This window comes from Botryllus schlosseri, chromosome 14 (assembly GCF_051294905.1).
Source record: "Botryllus schlosseri isolate E-star chromosome 14, Bs_hap1, whole genome shotgun sequence".
NCBI lineage: Eukaryota > Metazoa > Chordata > Ascidiacea > Stolidobranchia > Styelidae > Botryllus > Botryllus schlosseri.
Genome location: NC_137249.1, coordinates 3,584,792 through 3,605,662, shown reverse-complemented (window position 1 = coordinate 3,605,662; position 20,871 = coordinate 3,584,792). Strand labels below are relative to the sequence as shown.

General features: G+C 40.6%; 2 protein-coding genes across 3 annotated transcripts in view; both read right to left on the bottom strand.

The window, feature by feature from the left end:
- Positions 1–752: 752 nt before the first annotated feature.
- On the bottom strand, positions 753–4,498 carry LOC145455245 (kelch repeat and BTB domain-containing protein 3-like). Its single transcript, XM_080333193.1, has one exon. It carries the CDS (start codon positions 2,553–2,555, stop codon positions 885–887), a length of 1,671 nt encoding a protein of 556 aa, XP_080189319.1. The 5' UTR covers positions 2,556–4,498; the 3' UTR covers positions 753–884.
- Positions 4,499–6,833: 2,335 nt separating this feature from the next.
- Positions 6,834–20,871, bottom strand: part of LOC145455237 (uncharacterized) — a 58,193-nt gene continuing 44,155 nt past the window's right edge. The window contains exons 20-38 of one of the 2 annotated variants that reach the window (XR_013920306.1): positions 20,110–20,289; positions 19,852–19,959; positions 18,745–18,852; positions 18,239–18,379; positions 16,981–17,076; positions 16,236–16,379; positions 15,224–15,403; positions 14,406–14,513; positions 14,215–14,331; positions 13,782–13,862; positions 13,601–13,717; positions 13,365–13,526; positions 12,583–12,839; positions 12,413–12,521; positions 10,937–11,128; positions 9,985–10,133; positions 8,864–8,998; positions 7,725–8,360; positions 6,834–7,688 (exon numbers count right to left, since the gene is read on the bottom strand). Coding sequence is in view for 1 of the 2 variants with exons in the window: in XM_080333184.1 (XP_080189310.1) it covers positions 8,103–8,360; positions 8,864–8,998; positions 9,985–10,133; positions 10,937–11,128; positions 12,413–12,521; positions 12,583–12,839; positions 13,365–13,526; positions 13,601–13,717; positions 13,782–13,862; positions 14,215–14,331; positions 14,406–14,513; positions 15,224–15,403; positions 16,236–16,379; positions 16,981–17,076; positions 18,239–18,379; positions 18,745–18,852; positions 19,852–19,959; positions 20,110–20,289 (2,642 nt within the window). In the remaining variant the exon portion in view is untranslated. Of the gene's footprint in view, positions 8,361–8,863; positions 8,999–9,984; positions 10,134–10,936; positions 11,129–12,412; positions 12,522–12,582; positions 12,840–13,364; positions 13,527–13,600; positions 13,718–13,781; positions 13,863–14,214; positions 14,332–14,405; positions 14,514–15,223; positions 15,404–16,235; positions 16,380–16,980; positions 17,077–18,238; positions 18,380–18,744; positions 18,853–19,851; positions 19,960–20,109; positions 20,290–20,871 lie in introns of both variants that reach the window. The other variant, XM_080333184.1, reaches the window with a different exon arrangement.

Below are 20,871 nucleotides of genomic sequence, written 5' to 3'. Positions count from 1 at the left end.
GAGGAGCAGAGGTTAGAGTCATAGCTGAGACTCTAAACCGGGGGTGGGCAACCTGCGACCGTAGAAGGTAAATTGTGCGGCCGTGACAAGTAATTTAATTAGTATGTGTTGGCGGCCGTCGACAGGCAAATGGAATTTGCGAATCGATTGCTGTGAAAGATTTTTACTAATCTTGGAATTTTCTTCGCGCTACGACCGATTCAATGTCATTCAATTCAATACTTCGTTTTCGACTTTCGACATGGTTAATTTCTCGCGCCAGCAAGCTAAATCAATGTATTAGATGTGTAGATAAATGTGTATTGTGATCGATTTTTGTTATTATACCTCAACGAAGATTTAAGGTTCCGCGAAGCTTGCAGAATAACGTACATTTTCCCGGGTTATTAAAGAAACACTGCTCTATATAGAATGTCAATACAACTTGCAAATCAAGTTTGGTTTGGTGGTCTTCATATGTAAAGTTGGACGGGAAAGAGAAATATCATGACTTGAATTAGGCGTGGTACAATGTTCGCTCGAATTTTTCACGAGCCTGTGCGCACTCGCCAACTCACTGCGCGGTCCCTTGTACAACAGTGCGTTACGACTAAAAATAAAGGTCATCACTCCGGATTTTTTGTGCGCAGCTTAGATTTTCTGTGCGCAGAGACCGTGTCAGCATGCATTGCGCAATTGCGCACGTACGCAGCTTAGAGGGAACATTGCGTGGTAGTAAAGTGGTTGGTAACCAATCAAGAAACGTAAAATAAATTTGTCAAAAGAATGTATTGATTATTTAAACAATATTTACAATTGTCGTCGCAAATATGATGGTTAAGGTTTGAAGAGGAGTATCGTGTGTTAGCTATGGAATTTGAAATAGTATCGTAGATATGAACAATCTATATCTTCACAATAGCAGATTTGTATATTGTAAAACTTCGATCTGCTTTTGGTTTCACTATAATCCATTTGTCATTTGATATATCGTACTTTTCATCAAAATCAGAGGTTTCGTCAGCTGATACTGTAAAAATCCAGTTGTCAATGTGGTAAGCGGAAAGTATCCAATGACTGAAATTCATAGATGACAATGAAGTCCACTGGGCAGAAGTAACATCATAACATTCTACATTGTTAACTTCACCTAAAAACACCATCCCACCGATCACAAATATCTTTTGGTCAACTGCAACAGCACCATGATCCTGAACCGGGAATCTCATAGGTTGGAGGTCAACCCACTCTGATGAGGATGGAGTAAATCTGCTTAACGGAGAATTTTCAAAACAATCCTTTCCTAGACCTCCGACACAATAGATGGAATCATTCAATGATACGAGACTTGCATGGTCAATTGCTGTAGGTTTGTTTTCCAGTTGAAACCATTGATTTACAGAGGATTGAAATGTTTCCACAGTACTTGCTGTCGACAGAGAACTTCCACCGATAACGAATATCAACCCCGACAAAGAAACTGACGGGGGATCTGTTCCGTGGTCACTGATCATATCTTTCATCCTTTCCCATTTGGATTTTTTGATTTTAAAGTTTATCCGGTGTACTGATTTATCCTCACATAGAGCATAAATGTATGAGTCGTTAGAAACAATGCTAAAACTTTTAAAATGCTTGAACTTTTCGTCATGTAGCTTCTTAACTTTCTCAGTTATTGGATTGAAGGATCGAATACAGTCCGTGTCATCATCAAAAAGAATTATAAATTTGTCATCGTCAATTTCTTCTTTCGTTTTGTCTAGTCTTGTTGCTGCTTTCAGAAGATGCTGATTGATAAATTTGTACAACTTTAAGTCGTTGCTTATAATTGGATGGGTTTCCAGAAGATGTTGCAAAAATGCCGAAGATATTTTGTCGAGTTTGATCACTTCAAGACATTCATGCAAATTCAATTTCTCGATACGATTATTCCCAATCCAATTGAGAGATAGGATTAGTTTTTCTTTCTCGCATAATTTCAATTCCCTGGACTTCAAAAGCAAGAGAATGTGTTTTTTATCAATATTTCCAAATTCAGGTTGGTGTGAGATTTCCATGATATTTTCTTGGAAGAATGTTCCGCATTTCGCAGAAACAACGCCCAGTCCATACATGTCTGCAACATTTCTTGTAGAGAAGTAATTCGCTACAGTAATTGACTCCGCTAAAATATCCGAAACTGCATGTTTCACATCTTCCAACTGCATTAGGATTGCGACATGGAGAAGATCGTTCATATGTTCATCCGAAACCTCAAACTTACCCGAATATATGAAATCAATACAGTTTTTCACACATTCCGAATCGACATCTTTGAAAACGACTCTTCCTTCGCGACTCTCTTTGGTGTCGTGCTTCAACATGGCTTTGAAATAATCTGAGCCAGCCGACAATACGTTTTTGTGGGTGTGATAGACATCGTCTCCGACTTGAACTACGAAATCACAGTGATCATTTTCTTGTTTCATTTGATGTAATTCTTCCATCATCTTCACTGCATGTTTCTCCACATTAGGACTTATGACGTGCACCATGATTAACGGATATAAATTGTGTAATTGATGTATAGCTGTCATAACAATTTATCAAAGGTATTCGAAATGTCATTCATGCATATAGAAGGTGAATTCCAAGAGCGACGATAATTTATGCATCATTCATAATAACCATCTTACGAGCCAAACATATTAGAAAACTCCTCGATTGTTGACTTATGCTTATAATATGCTACGGGAACTAATCCACAGCATTCAACGATAAGTAAGCCTTACTAAGCACGAAGTTGTCGACGTTTGCTTTTATGATGCTTTATTATCGACTCTCCGATTGTTGGATTATGCTACTCGGACGATTATGGAGTATAGTTACATATTACATCATTCACAATGCACCTACAATAATAATAATAATTATAATTATTATATGAATAGTGGCGCTATTGACCGATTAGGTCTTTTGCACCACGTACGAGATTAGCGTAAACAATATTTCACAGATATTTCGCACACGACAGAACAAATTCCACCACCGGGGTTACCAGTTGAGGAGACGTGAGAACATTCTCAAGTGAAAGTACGATGCCGTTATAGTTGCACGATTCAACTAAAAATCAACGGTGAACATCAAATCGAGAACAATATAATATAAAATGCGATACTGTTTCTGGAGTGCCGCATGTTCCACAATTGGGGGTCTCCCAGCAGCAGTTGATACGGTGTAAATGCGAGTTCAGGAGACAATGACCCGTCCTCAAACGGAATAATATACGGTCGTATACTCGAATGGATGCTTGAGGCGGTAATACGAAAATTGATTCCACAAACTGTTTATAGTGGAAGCACCTACAATAAGGAATGCACGAAATCATTACGAGCAGAGTTCGAGAAACGAGCGTACCTCAGTTCGGTTTATTAGCAATTTTATCAGTTCAATACACCTCAAAAATTGCGATAAAATGAAAAGATATAGAAAGGTGTCGAAACGACTTGGAGTAGTCTTAGGAATCAGATACCCACCTTGACCTTGGCGATGTAAAGAGAAGGAATGCAAACTGAATGAGAAGTAAATGAAGATAGTATAGAAAAAGCAAGCGACGAAAATGGGGTGGCATGTCACGGAAGGCGAGATCTATAAGTCAGGTCAGGTCGTGGTCCGGTAATCTTGTGGGCGGACTAGTATTCATTAACTAGTAATCGCTTGTACTGGACTTGCAGAAAGTTGAGCATATTACCATCCGAATTCCTTGCACTGCTACATCAATATTGTAGTCATCGGCACTCTTGATTGAGGAATGATACACACGACACACAGTGTTACGTCAGTAAACCGATTGGCTGCCTAGCTTCCCTGCTCAGTTCTACCAATCCCAATAACCAATGTAAATAAATACGTGACGTACACCATGATTAACGGTTATAAATTATGTACTTGATGTAGAGCTGTCATAACAAGTTGTCACAGGTATTCGAAAATGTCATAAAAACATATTAGCTGAATTTCAGTAACCACGAGAATCGTGACGATTAAATATTACACGTCTATGCATCATAATAACCATCTTTCGATCCAAACGTATTCCGAAACTCCTAGGTTTGTCATAAAAAAATCATCGAAACCTAAACTACTCGCTTCTAGGACTATCATTGAATTGTTGCATGGTACTTTCACACTGTTGCTACAATAAGGTAAACACAAAACTTCTATAGGATAAAGTCACCAAGAACAGAGTTATAGAAACAACGAAATTATTTATCTACAAATGGCCACGCAGAAAGATATATATTTCTATCAAAATACTTTGCACTGCTACATCAATATTATACTCATTGTCACTCTCGATTGAGGAATGATACTGGCGACACATAATCTTAGGTCAGTATATACCCATAAAACCGCGCATTAAACGCGATTGTCTGCTCAATTGTCTCAGTTCTGCACCGCTAGGGACATGAATCATGCACTACATAAATAAATCACCGTCTACTATATTTAAGAGCTAACAATGATGTAATTTTTTACCAATTACGAGCTTGCACCCAATGTTGACGTCTAGCAAATATACCATGTTTCAAAACCGAGTTACACTATTCATTTTTGATGATTTCATCGACTTATCGATGACACCATGAAAAAATTATAATATCACTACACATCATAGTGGCAACAAAGCAACCATAATCCCAGTTTCCGAGATAGTGGTGAAATTTAGGGTCGTCACAATGTCAGGTTAACATCAGAATATGAATGAATTATATATTCTTATTTGAAATAAACAAAAATACTTCTGATCCGACACTATACAAGGGCAACCGTCAGCGACTGAAAAATATACAAAAAATATTTTACAACAGTGCACAATGTTCTTAAAAGCTGAAATGTGAATTTTTTGTTCGACCACAAAAACTGAGTGTCTACTAATTAGAGCTCAAAGTAGGCCTAACCTATGATAGTGAGAATTGATAGAGAAATATAAATACAACTTCTAAAAAGCGGAAAATATTATTCATGTCTTTTGTCCAGAAAGTTTCGACAGTGGTCTGCTAAAACAGGTCTAAAGCTAACAAAAAGTCGGAGTCCACTTTTCCGGATAAGGATACGCCATGGGTAAATGCTGAGTAAACTTTAGTTTCAGACGTTATGGTGGGCCATATTTACTGTGATTAAATATTTGATATGGGCGACAATGCGGCGAGAACGGGACCACGGAACTATATCTACTTGAGTAAATACCTAATTAGTGGTAAACTACTTGAGTACTTCAAAAAAGTAGAAGTACTACTTCGTTACTGACCACCTCTGATTACTAAGTACGTGCCCTAAATTTTATAAGACGACACCTCACTCACTTCTACCGTAAAATATGATGATTCTGAAAGGATAAAAAATTTATAGCAATTAGGCCTATGCATTACCAATATTATTGACCGATTCAGTCATGAATTATATAAAATCTTGGCGCGATTTACATAAACTCTCTGCCTACACTGAGTAGATTGAATGGGGACGACTTGACTCGAGTCACCTCCAAAAACGAGTGACTTGACTTGACTTAAGTCAAAATGTGCAATGACTCGTGACTCGAAGGTAGTGACTTTGATCCCGACACTGCTACGCAGTCAAACGCTTTTTTAGATCAAGAAAAATGCTACACCCCACATTTCGCTTCTCTGAGATATCATAATACTGTCCAACCACTTTTAAAATAGGGCATGTGAGATTTGGTGTTTGTTTTGGAAGCCAAATTGTTGAGGAGAAATGACAGAAATTTCGGCAAAAAAATGCTAATGTTGATTTAAAATTCATGAGTCAGGACCAGCTATCTTGTGGGGGAGCCGTGTATATATATAATTCGCAATGCGAAACTGACATCCAGGAAAACTTGTTTCTACCAAGTACGCCGGATTTCAAGAGTGGAACAGCATCTCGTCAGCGATCTGACAGTCGTCCACATTCAAGTTCAAATACAAGCAATTCCTACTGAATGATTACTAGTCAGCCCTCAAGATTACCGGACCTTGATTTAAGATATCAACCTCGCCTGTCGACAAGTCATTCATTTTCATCACTGGTTTTATGTAATCCCTCATTTTCTTTCCATTCACTGTTCATGCCTCTTATTTGCATCGCCTAGGCCACTGACGGGCAACATACGACCCCCGAAGGGATTTTGACTGGCCCGCGGTGCGGTTTTACCCTGATAATGAAATTCTATTCTGAAAGTATTGACAAATTTTATACATCACAGAATGAATCCAAGTTTGCCAACCTGAGAAAGATGGCCATGAAACTAGCTACTTGCCCTTTTCGGGTCTACATGTATCTTCGACCAGCATTATCATTAACGAGACAAGGCTGCGTTCCAATATAACCGATGTTCACGTGCAGTCTTCACTAAGGATTTCTACATACGACATGCAGCCAGAGTCCAGAGAACTATTGTTGACAACTTTGACCAACCACACATATCTGATTGACTTCAACAGCTATTGTTAATAAATTCACTAAATAATGTTTTTAGTCTCTATGTTTTCAACTCAAAGATATATTCCTTGTATAGGTGGATAAATACACGATTGTATAAATTCTGTAATCCGGCTCGCCAAGTACTTCATTTTCCCATATCCGGCCCGCTGACCGGAGAAGTTGCCCGCCCCTGGCCTAGGCCCATGTGGGTGTCTGATTTCAAATACTACTCACACCATTTCGACACCTTCCTATTCTTTCATTGCATCGCAATCTTGTGGTGTTTTGTTCTTGTGGTGAAATGATAAAATTATTCATAAACTGATACTTAATATAACATGACTAAAACCATATCTTTTCTACATTCGTGCTGGTGAACAAAATCCCGCAAACAGTTTATGTAGCATTTCTTGACAATACAGAGAGCCATGTTGATGCGCCAAGCAGTGTACAAATTACAAGTCTTCGTGTAGACTACATGAAATTTCGTCAAAATACGCGTCTTCTTACACATCAACACTGCGTGACAAGCCAGCCTAATTTGCGGAACATAAAAAACAGAGCACACACGGCAACAAGCGTAATCGGTGTTTAGTGCACATGAAACATACAATCCATCTCATCTTAAAGGTTAATATCATTTATCGATCGAGTCAAAAGAAAATACAGATAAATAAAAAAACAGTAAAAATAGGCATATTTCAATACAAAATATACGAGACGCTTCTCGACTGGAGAAGGCCGGTAATATGCTGAGTCGTATTTATGCTGGAGCTGGCGAATCGAAAAATCGTAAAATTGAAACTGCGTTACCTAGAAACTGATCAAATTGGACACAAAATGGCTAATAGATTATTATTATTATCAACTATGGATGGTATAACCTCAAGTTTTGCAGAAAAACGCACCTCAGGCAGACTTGTACAAACAATTTGATTTTGAAAATGCGCAACTAGAACTAGAACTACTCACTTTTCAAAGCTGTCAATTAGAACTAGAACTAATGATCTTTAAAATTTCATGAATAACTAGATTCATTTCTGAAGCAACTTATCAATTTTTATTTCATCGGAATAAAAACTGCTTTCCGGTTGAGAGTTTGATATGGGAGAGGCGTCTACCCCCCCCCCCTTAGGCTACGCCACTGTTAGTAGAGAGGGCTCAGAGCTAGCAATAGCTAGAACATCACACAACAGAACACCAGTATCACGACTCACGCCAACACAGGATTTGCAGTTGTTTGTCAACTGAATTGTTTCTAAATGCAAAATAAGAACTAGAACTACTCACTTTTCAAAATCCGCACCCAGAACTAGAGTTAGTTAGTCAATTAACTAGAACATTAGTTTGTACAAGCCTGACCTTAGAGAATGATTTATCAATTCAGGTAACAAAAACAAGTCTTGTCAAACGCCTAACATTCGTAAAACGCCACTGGCGTCGAGTATTCCTTGATATATGCGATAAAAAGAGCTCTAGAACAAAAAAACACGTCCGCGTCTGAATTTTTCTCGCGATTCGGTCGGTCAAATATGATTTTATACCGAGACGTCCCTAGGATGTTGTTGGGACCTTCCTAGGATATCAAAGCGACGTCGATAGGATCGGGAGATCGCCAGGATATTTAAGGGACATCATAGGGACACTTGCCGACCGACTCATCAGACTACCTTCCTGCAGACCTGGCACCGGCTGATCCTGGTTCTCAGGCTGCCCGCCTTTAGAGTCTGTTTCTCCGGGGTGGAGAACTGGTCGTGCTCCATGATGGTGGAGAGCCAGAACGAAAACTGGTTGTTGTAGAAGAAACAATGTCCGCGTTCGCCGTTGCATTCGATGAAAGGCGTGGCCCGGAAGTCCTCCAGGCAGGACCCGGGGCTTTGTAAAGATTGCCCGCTGCCGTCGGCTCCCACGGCGGTGTGCTAGGAAAAATTGAGTATATTGTTGATATACAATGTTGTTTCGAATTCTCTAATAGTAGCTGGCTGCCGAAAAGATTCGGGTTTATTTCAATACGAATATATTATTCAATTACAGCTACATCTTCATGTACTTCAAGTAAAAGACACAGAAAAGAAGGCTACATTTACCAAATACTCGGATTTTGCATTAAAACCAAACCCTACATCTACATTTTGATGAGAGAAGGGTACATTTATCAAATACTAGTATTGGAATTTGGTCAATTTCGATCCACCTTTGAATCCTAAACCATTGCGCTCAATTTACCTGCATCTGAACATGCTTCCCCAGATAAAACAAAATTGTAGAGGGTCTATCCCATAGCTACCTAACCTGAGTATGCCGTACATATCCTGTAATTGTCCCAGGTATGTCGTTTACCCATAAGTTTCATTGGATACGTATGCCTGGCAAGTTATTGTAACCAAAATTCATATACCGTAGTGCAGCATAGAGTACTTACCATGACAAAGCTGTATCCGATCCACAGACCGATCCAACCGTTGGGACAGTCTGGTATTCGATCGCTCTGACTGTGTACTGCGACAGCCACATTGGGCGATTCACACACAACGCAACGACTGATATACTCTTCAATCTGCAAAACGATTCGTTGTTGTTTACATCGTCTCATTTATACCTGCTCCTGAATCGAGGGCTTGCAGCTGCCTAACGACAGTGTTCAGATCAAGTCACTGCCTGTAAGTCACAAGTCCCTGCAAATTAGTCCAGTGCTTTCAAGATTTCTTAACCCACATTTTCAAAGCGACTCGAGTCGAGTCAAAGCATATCAAACATTCCGATTCCCAGACAATTCCAAGTCGCCAAATATTTTCGCGGGTCACACGGGGAAATGGAATCCAGCACGTAAAAGATAGTATTTATGTAGGTTTATCATATTTTGAGATTCGCAAAACAGGACACTTTTCAGAGGCTGCAAAAGTTACTATGGCAGACGAGAAAACAGGTGATTTTCAAATTTATACAGCTAATGTCTTTGGGTTGATTAAAAAAAGAAGTCAATTTTCCGTTTCGACCCCCGAAATACCCGTTTATACCTTATATTAGGCGAATTGACTAAAAGAAAAGGGTATTTTTTTAACTCGAATTCCTAAATATCAGCCTCTCGTCAATTCGGCCCACATCTCACGTAATTTGTGGTCTTTTTTCGTATTGTAAGCTAAAAAGGAGGACATTTCTTGAAAAATAAGAACAAATCCTCCTAGTGAAGGTTATGGTAACCTTAAATAATGATGATGTTACTTTTCCATGCCACTGACTGGTTCAGAGTGATATGCAAAGTAATATGTTGGTTGACTTGAAAATTGATGAGAAAATTACACCACCGAGTGATCTGGGTCAGTTCAAGCCTTCGGGCTGAGACGCTGTGCTTTTTTCCTACATTTAGAGTTCTGAGGATAACAACTACTGTAATATGATGCTTCTCGCCTGGGTGGCTCGAGCCTACACCTTCCTTATCCGCATATGATTTGCACGGTTCGCAATAGAAGATTCTATCTCTATCTCTCAACACACCAGAATTGACTCGCAACTGCAAAGCACAAGTAATACGCAAGTTCTCACCCCTTGCTCAACTGGCATCATAGGTATGGACGCCGTCGTGGCCAACCAAAAGGATTTATCGTTTCTGGAGGCGTAATTGCACACGTTGTTGACCGTGCAGTACAGGAACGGCATGGTGTTGAACATTCTCATACAAGAACCGCTGGAGCCTGAAACAGAAAGACCACAAAGACCGTTAGAGGGGGTCAGAGCAGTTATCGCCGGCTCTCAAGCACGAGTAGTGTTAGCGATTTCCGAGCATGTAACAAAAACAAGTACTATAGGTCTATTTTTGCCTGGAAAACTGAAAACTGTCTAGTAGAAAACCGAAAATCATGACTCGAGTCAATCTGCGCATTGACTCGACTTGGACTCGAGTCAGTGTGCATGACTCGAACCAAGTCATGTGATTCGAGACTCGGACGGCCAAGACCGACATTTCATTGTAATTTCGAAGAATAGTAAGTAACCACACTGTTGGGATTTCGTCTATTGGTGCTGGTATTTAAAAATGTGAGCAGAAACTGCCAAACGTGTGGAAAATTAGTATAATATAAATGCGAACTATTCGATAGCACCAAATATAGTTATAAAAAGTAGGTTTAACAAGACTTTAACTGGAAACTGAGCAGTCAACGCAATGACTTGGACTCGAGTCATAATACCATGACTCGGACTCGACCCTCTGCTCGCCGACTTGGACTTGACTCGGTGACGAATTAAAAATGACTCGACTTGACTCGAGTACAAAACTATAAAAGTGAGATGGACTTGTGACTTGGTTGCAACCCTGGTAGAAGTTATCAAAAAGTGGTGCAAGTACGCAAAACCTATTCAAGTCCTTAGAAAAGCGGAAAAAGTTCAATCTGATATACCTAGGAGAAATTTCCGAGTAAGAATAAAACCAAGTATTCTAGACCAAGCTTTTCCTAAAAATTGAACCCTATAAAGTAGAATTAGTCTAAACACTCACCTAAATCTTGACCGTGGGCTTTCTCATTTCCGGACAGATGCAGCATACTATACCCTGTCCACAGTACATCTGTGCCTTCCGGACAGGTGGGCGCCTCTACTGTTTGACTGTGGCGAACGATCAAATGCCCGGCGGGTCTGTACAGTCCCGGGGCACCCGTCACACCCTTGGGTCCGGCCGGACCGTCGATACCTGAACACAATGACTCTCGTTAATGGAGGAAAGGTTAAATATGTCCCATTAGGGCTGTTCAAAAAAACTTTTTCTTCAGATATCACTGGCTACTCGATAAAATTGTTAGGTTGGTTAAAAAAAACGCTGCACACCGACTTTGGCTCCATTCCAACCAGTAGAAGCGAGATGCGTGCAGTAGAAAGTTTTTGTTTTTTAATGGTAAATTCAAAACTTCCTACTGCACGCATCTCGCTTCTACTGGTTGGAATGGAGCCAAAGTTGGTGTGCAGAATTTTTTTTAAACAATCTAACAATTTTACCAAGTAGCCAGTGATATCTGAAGGAAAAGTTTTTTTTTGAACAGCCTTATGTCCCACAACATAGCGGTTTTCAGCCACGGTCCGTGTCAACGTTCCAGCTGGTCAGGAAACTATGTTTAAATTATATTGATGGCAAAATGTAGGAGATTGAAGGCTTGACCATTAATTCGTGAGTTAAAACACCAAATTTTAAATTGAATTCGAAATTTAGAACGTTCTCTATCGTGATGTGGAGTTCGTGGCAGGGTCGTAACGACTCGAGTCGCGATTTTTTGGTGACTCGACTCGAGTCGTTTTTTCAAATGCGTAAAATGAGTGCATGACTCGAACCAAGTCACATGACTCGAGACTAGGACTGCCGAGACAGACATTTCGTTGTAACTTCGAAGAATAGTAAAGTCCCAACATGAGTGGTATTTCGTCTATCAGTCCTGATACTTGGTAAATAGGGCCAGAAACTGTTAAAGTGAGGAAAATTGCGATATTATGAATGCGAGCCACTCTATATCACTCGAGCAGAGTTGAAAAAAGTGGGTTGAACCCGATTGAACTGAGAACGGAATAGTGAACATAATGACTCGACTCGAGTCAAAACTATAAAAGCGAGATTGACTTGCGACACGGAGCCTTGCGACTTGGTTACAACCCTGGTTCATGGTGTGCTTTTCACTAATCCGAGTCTAATGACATATCTGCGCAGTCAACCCACAGTCAAATCGTCTTTTTTGTCGCATAAAAGATACATATTTGAACATTCCGCACAACCCAATTTCGGATTTGAAAATATGTCTGCCACAGCTCTAATCTTGGTAAGCTTTTTGGCTGAATAAGGACAGCACCTTCGCTCATCTACACACAGACTATTTGGGAAGACGATTATTAAAAAAATGAAAGTTCTTCACGTTTGCGACCCCCAGAAAAATATCCAGCGACACCAACGTTGAAAACCACTGTTTTAAAGAATAAATATTTCTCAACATACCTGGCGGTCCCGAAGTACCAGCAAATCCTTTCGGCCCGATACTACCGGCCTGTCCCGGCAGACCGTGTCGCCCATTGAGTCCGGGCCGTCCTGGCGTACCAGGCTCACCCTGAAAATGTTGTTTTAATGATAATATTTTTATTTTTAATAATGCATTGCCATTTACTCACCTTGGAACCCAATTCTCCGCGTGGCCCCGTTTCGCCCGCCATTCCTTGCAGTCCCGGTATACCCGTCCGGCCCTTTTCTCCTTTCGGACCTGCCGGGGCCGGTCCGCCGTCTAAAACCCTACCGGGAGGACCTGGAGGGCCTCGGCTACCGGGAATGCCCTGGTAACCGGGCCTACCGCCTGGCCCGGTCAGACCTTTCTGTCCTTTCAGACCGTCCCGGCCAGACGGTCCGGTGATGCCCCGGGAGCCTTTCGGACCTGAAAAAAGCGTCAAGATGGTCAGCGTTGTAACTTGAGTCCACGTAAAGTGGTAATATTCAAAAGCTACTTCAAGTAGAAATAGAACTAGTCAATTTTCAAAATCCGCAACTACAACTAGAACTACAACTACTCAATTTTTAAAATCAACAACTAGAACTAGAACTACCCAATTTTCAAAATCCGCAACTACAACTAGAACTACAACTACTCAATTTTTAAAATCAACAACTAGAACTACCCAATTTTCAAAATCCGCAATGACAACTAGAACTAGAACTAGTCAATTTTCAAAATCCGCAACTACAACTAGAACTACAACTACTCAATTTTTAAAATCAACAACTAGAACTAGAACTACCCAATTTTCAAAATCCGCAATGACAACTAGAACTAGAACTAGTCAATTTTCAAAATCCGCAACTACAACTAGAACTACCCAAAAAATCGTTACTTACTTGACCATCAACTAACTAAATGTTAAGTTTGTACAAATCTGTTGACCATTCCTATTAAGACATGCACCTTTATCTCCCTTTTGCCCACGTTCTCCATCCGGCCCGGGCTCGCCGGCCAGTCCGACGGCCCCCACGATACCCGGGAACCCTCGCTGGCCCTCCGGTCCTTTATCACCTTTCTGTCCAGGCTGTCCCGGCAGGCCCGCAATTCCTTCCAGTCCAGGAGACCCTTAGAAAAAATTGAATTACATCTCATCTTTACGTTTCGCACCACATTGACTAGCACATCAGCTAGTATATTACCCGCTATTCCACGCAGGCCCTCTATGCCGTCGAGTCCAGGCTCGCCCTTTTCGCCCGGGAATCCAGCCACCCCTTGCGGTCCCGGCGGTCCGCGTACGCCCTGGAAACCTCTCACTCCTAAAAAATGCAGTAAAATCCTTTAAAGTCCAACTTTGAATAAATCTCAACGCAAAATACGAACCGATATCTCCGCGAGGCCCCGGCGGTCCTGGCAATCCGACCAGCCCGGGTAATCCCGCTCCGCCCTTTGATCCAGACGGTCCTGGGTTAAAAAGAGATAGTCAGGGCACGTTTCAGACTCAATCAAAGGGCCTTGAGTGTTCATTGTTCATATACCAGCATTTCTCTGTACAAAAAATGTTTTTTATGATCTTAATTAAATTAATTATATATGCAACACGAATCTGCACACTACTTTATACTAGACAAAATCTTGAAAGCTAAAAGTAAGTAAGGGCTGCAAAGGCATTACAAGTGGAAGTGAAGGGTATAAAGATTTTTTGCAGGAAAAAGAATTCATTCATCAAGCAACTTACTCTAGTACCCCGAAGAGGTACTTCAACTGGGGAAAAAAAATTACAAAAATTACATAAAATAATGAATAGTCTGGTCACCTGGCGGTCCATCTTCACCAATAGGCCCAATCACATCGCTCCGACCCGATTCACCCTTTTGCCCCGGTTCCCCGGCAAGACCGTTCAACCCCAAGGAGCCTTTCGGACCCCGGTCACCTGACGAATAATTTATTAATAATATTTATTAATAATAATCCCCCCCAACTCAACATTGCCAGTTTTCAGCCCACCTCGTTCTCCTTTTGGTCCGGCCGGACCATCGCGACCCGGCCGTCCCACCAGCCCTGTCAGTCCCGGTAGACCCGGCTTGCCGTCCATGCCAGGCATTCCAGGCGCCCCTGCGATCGCAAGAAATTTTGTAAATGTCAGTTGTCGCTCTCAAGTTTTAGGGTTCTTGAAAGCTTTATTTAGCGCAGAACCCTAAATTTTTTCCGAGTGGTTGTGGTGAAAATTGCGATTTTTTTACCTAAAAAACGGAAGATTTTGACCTACAAAATCAAAATCTTGACATTTTTGACCTCAAAAATCTTAATTTTGACAAAATTTTAACCTCATTTACGCAAATTACGTGATTTCATACACAATGTTACAATTGGACAACTTATCTTCATTTCTGGTTGGCACTGTCAATCCTTACGAAGTAGTTTAGCCTGAAAAAACTTTGTTTTAACCAAATCTGGACCTGTGAAGAATTCCAGTGGTTACATAAAGCGTTATGGTAGAAATAATCAAAATTTGTTGCAGTACAACGGAAGATACTTTCCTACATTCTCGGGTAGAAAGTGTCTGTCCTTACAATTTTGACAGAATTTTGACAGAATTTTGACATGTCAAAAAAATATTGCCCCACTGATGACTAAAATAAATGAAAACAATAAAAATTAATAAAACAGAGTTATTGGGTGACAAAAAAATTGAATGGGACATTGTAGTTTTATAGACTATTGCTATATCTTCAAAATCAGCTTGCCACTTAAGCTTTCAAAACTACTCCAATTGTCAGTGAACCCTAGTTTAAGAGCCCCGTTATAGATGTAAAAACATTTACCTGACGGTCCATCCGGCCCCCTGTCACCCCTGAGACCTTTCATCCCGGGCATACCGGGAATACCGATGATGCCAGCCAGGCCGGGCATGCCCGCCATGCCTTTCGTCCCTTTATTGGCGACCACCCCGTCCAAGCCGTCTCGTCCGGGTCGGCCTTTTGGACCGGGCCTTCCGGGTGTGCCTGAAAATGTGTTGGATAACGGGTAATGGGTACAGATCGGGTTTGCAAGGTAAGGTGGTGGTCAGTAATAAGTACTTCTATTTTTCAAAGTAATTCAACAAGACATTACCTACTTGCACTACTTCCGAAAGTGGTTATGATTGTAGACTACTTCTACTCAAACTAGTTACTTACTATAACTACACACTTTTTTCAAAATATACTACAATTGGAATTCTTCCGCTCATTTTCGAAATCAGATTAGAATTACAATTATGGCTACAGTGTTGTTTCACAAATTAAACTAGAATTGGAATGACTGCACATTTATTTACAAATTGCATGAGAATTAGAAATATTGCTACACAGTTTTTTTTTTTCAAAATTAGACTAGAATTATAATTATACCTACACATTTTACCAAATCGTATTAAAAGTAGAATTATGGCTACAGTTTTTCACAAATTAGACTAGAATTGGAATAACTACACATTTGTTTACAAATTCGATTACATTAAGAATTATAGGTACGTAGTTTTTTCTAGTTAGATTAGAATTAGAATTATATATAGCTACATTTTTTTTTCTAAATTAGACAAGAATTAGAATGATAACCACACAATTTTTCCAAACTAGATTACAATTAGAATTATTGGAAATGGCTAGTTCCGCCTTGCACTGCTAACTCGTGTAGTTCTAATTTTGAACTGCTTCCACTTCTACTCGACTGGTCTCGTTTATTTACTCAAAACTAGGTCTGGAATACTCACTTTTTCACTTAGAAATCACAACTTCTACTTCTAAATTTAATCCACGCTGACATCCATTACCACAGAAATCATAAGAAACTGACCTTTTGTGCCACGCTCTCCAGGCCGTCCCGGTCTGCCCCCGAATCCGACTTCTCCCTTTCCTCCTTTCATACCCCGCTCACCAGCAGGACCCGGTTCCCCTGGCTCTCCGTCGATACCATCTCTACCGTTGTCACCTGGCAAACCTGTGCGCAGAAATGCAAAATTTTATTGTTCACGTCGGGACTGGTGTTATTCACTGACTGTTTTTGGACTGCTGCCAGTTTTTCTGGCAAAATTACTCTGTTTATAGGCTTGATTTCCATATTGAAATAAACCGGAATATTTTCGGCTGACACTCGTCAGGGGTACCGTAATCGTCAGCAAATATAACCGAATTGGAAAGTATATTGCGCTTCAACAACCGTATCAGAAAATATGACGTCACCGGCATGAAATTTCGAATAATAGAGGACCGAAGAGAGAGCTTAAGCTCATCCGGCCCACGGCAAGTTCCTCTGAATTTAGGCTAAAGCCATAGGCTGTGTAAACTGAGCCGGAAATATGTTAACTTTGATGTCAAGTTTATATATGTACTGTGATTATGTAACCTACGTATATCGTATGCGTAACCCAGGTTCGAAATATAACCACTGCCTTATACTGACTTAAAGCTCAAATTTGTTCATCTGTATCGGTTAGTCACACAGTATTAATCTACTGATTTCATCAGCCAACACAAATCATCGACCATATACTATACAAGCAATATCCAGCCCAGAAGCATAGAGCCCACAAAATACTCACCGGGCAGGCCTTTCGTTGACAGACCCGGTTCACCCTGTTCACCCTTCTCTCCCGTTGAACCGCGCGCACCCTTGGAACCGCGCATACCGACCATTCCTGTCCGAGAAAAGTATTTATGGCATATGCAAACCGTACAATAATTGATAATATTCAAAATCAATTGCATTATTTCTAGTGCCAAATATCCCGGTGTCTGCATGACTCGACGTAAGGAAAATATGGAGTGACTCGCGACTCTGAGAGAAATTTTCGAGTCAATTTCCAAGACATGAGATATGTTGAATTATGCTCTCATCAAGAATGCCGCATAACCGCATGTTAGGCATGGTGTAGCTTGCATGCAAACGACGCAGACTGACAATATTCGATGACTCAAAATCGAAAAATTTGACTCGCGAGTTATCTTTTAAAATTTTGGAATGACTCGACATTACTCGAGCAAAAATTTACATGACTTGACACGCGAGTATTTTTTTATTACCTTGGAGAGAGTTGAGTCAAAACTTGAAACTGACTCGAAATCAGAAAATTCAGGTGACTTGAATAGCAGCTTTTTTTTTATTTTAAAATGACTCGAGTCAAATAGACTCAAAATCTAAAAAATTGAGTGACTCGAAGTGTTATTTTTTTTCAATTTTGAAATGACTCAAGTCAAATAGACTCAAAATCTGAAAAATTGTGTGATTAGACATGCGAGTATTTTGATATGACCAAGTCAAATCGACTCGAAATCTGAAAAATTGCGTGACTCGACGTGTTTTTTTCAAATTTTGACACGACTTAAGTAAATTCAACTGGAAATCTAAAAATTTACGAGACTCGACAGGTGATTTTTTTCAAATTATGACATGATCGAGTGAAATGGACCCGACATGCAAGTTTTCTATATTTTGAAATGACTTGAGTCAAATTGACTCGAAATCTGTAACATTGCGCGACTCGACATAAGAGTTTGTTTTAATTTTGAAATGAATCGAGTCAAATCGACTTGAAATGTGAAAAATTGCGTGACTCGACATGCGAGTTATTTTTTATTTTGAAATGACTCGAGTCAAATTGACTCATAATCTGAAAAATTGCGTGACTCGAATGCGAGATTTTTTAATTTTGAAATGGCTCGAGTCAAATCGACTCGAAATTTGAAAAATTGCAGCGACTCAAAATGAGTCGAAGGTAGCAAATTAACATTGGTTTCAATTCCAAAACCAAAAAACAAGAAATATTCACTTTGACGGGGGCTAAATCGTTTTCAACATACCCGGCGGCCCAAGCGGTCCCACTTCGCCAGGTTCTCCCAATTCACCCCTCATCGTATCCCGGAGATTGTTCACTTTTTCTTCGGACATCGCTTCTCCGGGAGGTCCTTTCTCTCCTTTCGGCCCTTGCAGTCCGATCATACCTACAATGGCATGAAAATTCCACAAAACCAGAATATGACAAAATACTCGAGCTGTTTTGCCTCCTCGAGCTACTTGCGGTATTGTCTTCAGGCTAATTCTACTTCTATGACAGTTTTTTGACACAAAAACTACGTGGTAGGGTTGTTCAAAATTGACTTTTTTTCCAGTTCCGGGGATTCACTGATAAATCGCTTTCGCCACCGTAAACACTATATTTTTCATCACCGAAAATTTCGTACTCCAATAACTTAGCTTCCACGAATCAAATTTCAAGCATCATTTAGAAGCATACGTTACATTTACAGTACTGCGAAGGCAGGCCACGTTTTGAACAGTAACAGGGTTGTAATAACGCTCAACAAACCTCTCATTCCGGGCAGTCCTTCGGGACCCGGTACCCCCGGGACTCCGTCTTCTCCTGGCCCACCTTGGGCGCCCTTAGGTCCAGCCAGACCGCGGCTACCTGGCGGTCCTGCGATCAGAAATAGAAAATATTTCGTAGAGACCCTCGGATGTACAGTTTTGATAGACTATTGAATAATATATCGATATTGAAATGAGGGGTAATCGTCAGCAACTAGTAGAGAATAGGAATGGACATTGTGTGTCAACAATCGTATCGCAAAATATCATGTCACAGGCGATAAACTTCGAATAGGACGCTTTTGATGCTGGTCCAAGTTAATCCGAGAAAGAGAGACACACAACTGGAAAACTTTCAGCTTTTCCAAATAGAATTAGACTTATAACTAGGCGGCTTTTCCAAATCCGATTAAACTTTGAATTAAACTACACATTTTTTCCCAAATTAGACTAAAATTAGAATTAGAAATACACATATTTTTCCAGATCAGATTCGAATTAGAATTGTGGCTACGCAGTTTTTACACATATTAGACTAAAATTAGAATTGGAATTACAAATATTTTTCAAATTAGAATACAATTATAGCTACACAGGTGGCAAGATAGCGCTGTGGTATAATCCGCGGCTGCAACACCAATGGGTGCGGGTTCGAGTCCGACCGAGGTCGACTTCCGAATTCCGATACCTAGGTGTTGGAGGTTTACCTAGGCTCCTCCTCGCCACCTCATCCGCGTCAGCGGTGTCTTACAAAAGCTTAGAGGTGGGCCGTGCTATAAGTCGGCAATTACGGAAAATAAGAAGAATATCGGCCTGGTGTAAATTACCATAGTAGTCGACAAACACCATGAATACCCCCAAAACAAACAAACAAACAAACATAGCTACACAGATTTTTCATTTTCCAAATTTAGTTTTTTTTTCTAAATTGGATCAGAATTCGAATTATAGCCACACACCTTTTGGCAAATTAGACTAGAATTAGAATGATAGCTACAAAGTTTTTTTTTTCAAAATTATACTTAAATTAGTTGGTTGGAGGCACAGAGATAGAAACGTTGACATAGCCTAAAAACACAAGTTGACAGCTAGCACAAAGATATCTTACCCATAGGTCCAGGCGACCCCACCATTCCATTCATCCCGAACATGCCAGCTTCACCTCTGGGCCCCGTGACTCCGGTTTCACCGGTCGGACCTTGTTCGCCTTTATCGCCTGATTTTAAAAACGTATAAAGATAAATTTCATGAAAAATATCCAAAATTAACGGGACAGCGTGGAAATATTTAACAATTTAGATTCGAATATAAACAGCCCTTGATCATGGGCAAGTGGCTTTACTGAAATAATGAGTCTGACACTTACCTGGTTGTCCTGGCACCCCTGGGAAGCCCTTGGACCCTTTGAACCGTCCGCTGGCGGGCGGCCCTGCGTCACCCACGCTTCCTTTAGGACCGGGAGGACCGTCCTTTCCTATCGGACCAGGCAGTCCAGGCTCTCCGGGCGGACCGCGGAGTCCGGTAAGTGCCGATTCTCCCTTTATACCTTGAAAACAAAAGGAGAATGATAGGGTTGTAATGACTCGAGTCATTCTGTCAAAATACGGTAATGACTCGAGCCATTGCGCATGACTTGAACCAAGTCATATGACTCGAGGCTCAGACGGCCAAGACCGACATTGTCACTTCGAAGAATAGTAAAGTAACCACACTATTGGGATTTCGTCTATTGGTACTGGTACTTGAAAATGCGACCAGAAACTGCTAAAAGTGAGGAAAATTAGTATGCTATAAATGCGAACCATTCGATACCACCAAACAGAGTTATAAAATGTGGGTTTAACAAGGCTTTAACTGGAAAATGAGCGGTCAACACAATGACTTGGACTCGAGTCATAATACCATGACTCGGACTCGACCCTTTGCTCGCTGACTTCGACTTGACTTGACTCGGTGATGAATTGAAAATGACTCGACTCGAGTCAAAACTATGGGAGTGAGATTGACTTGTGACTAGGAGCCTTGTGACTTGGTTACAACCCTGCTAGCAAGATGGCCATATTTCAATACCTTACAGATGTCCAGATGCAGCCATTTTAGTTTTTTTCGTATCCACCAGGATTGTTTA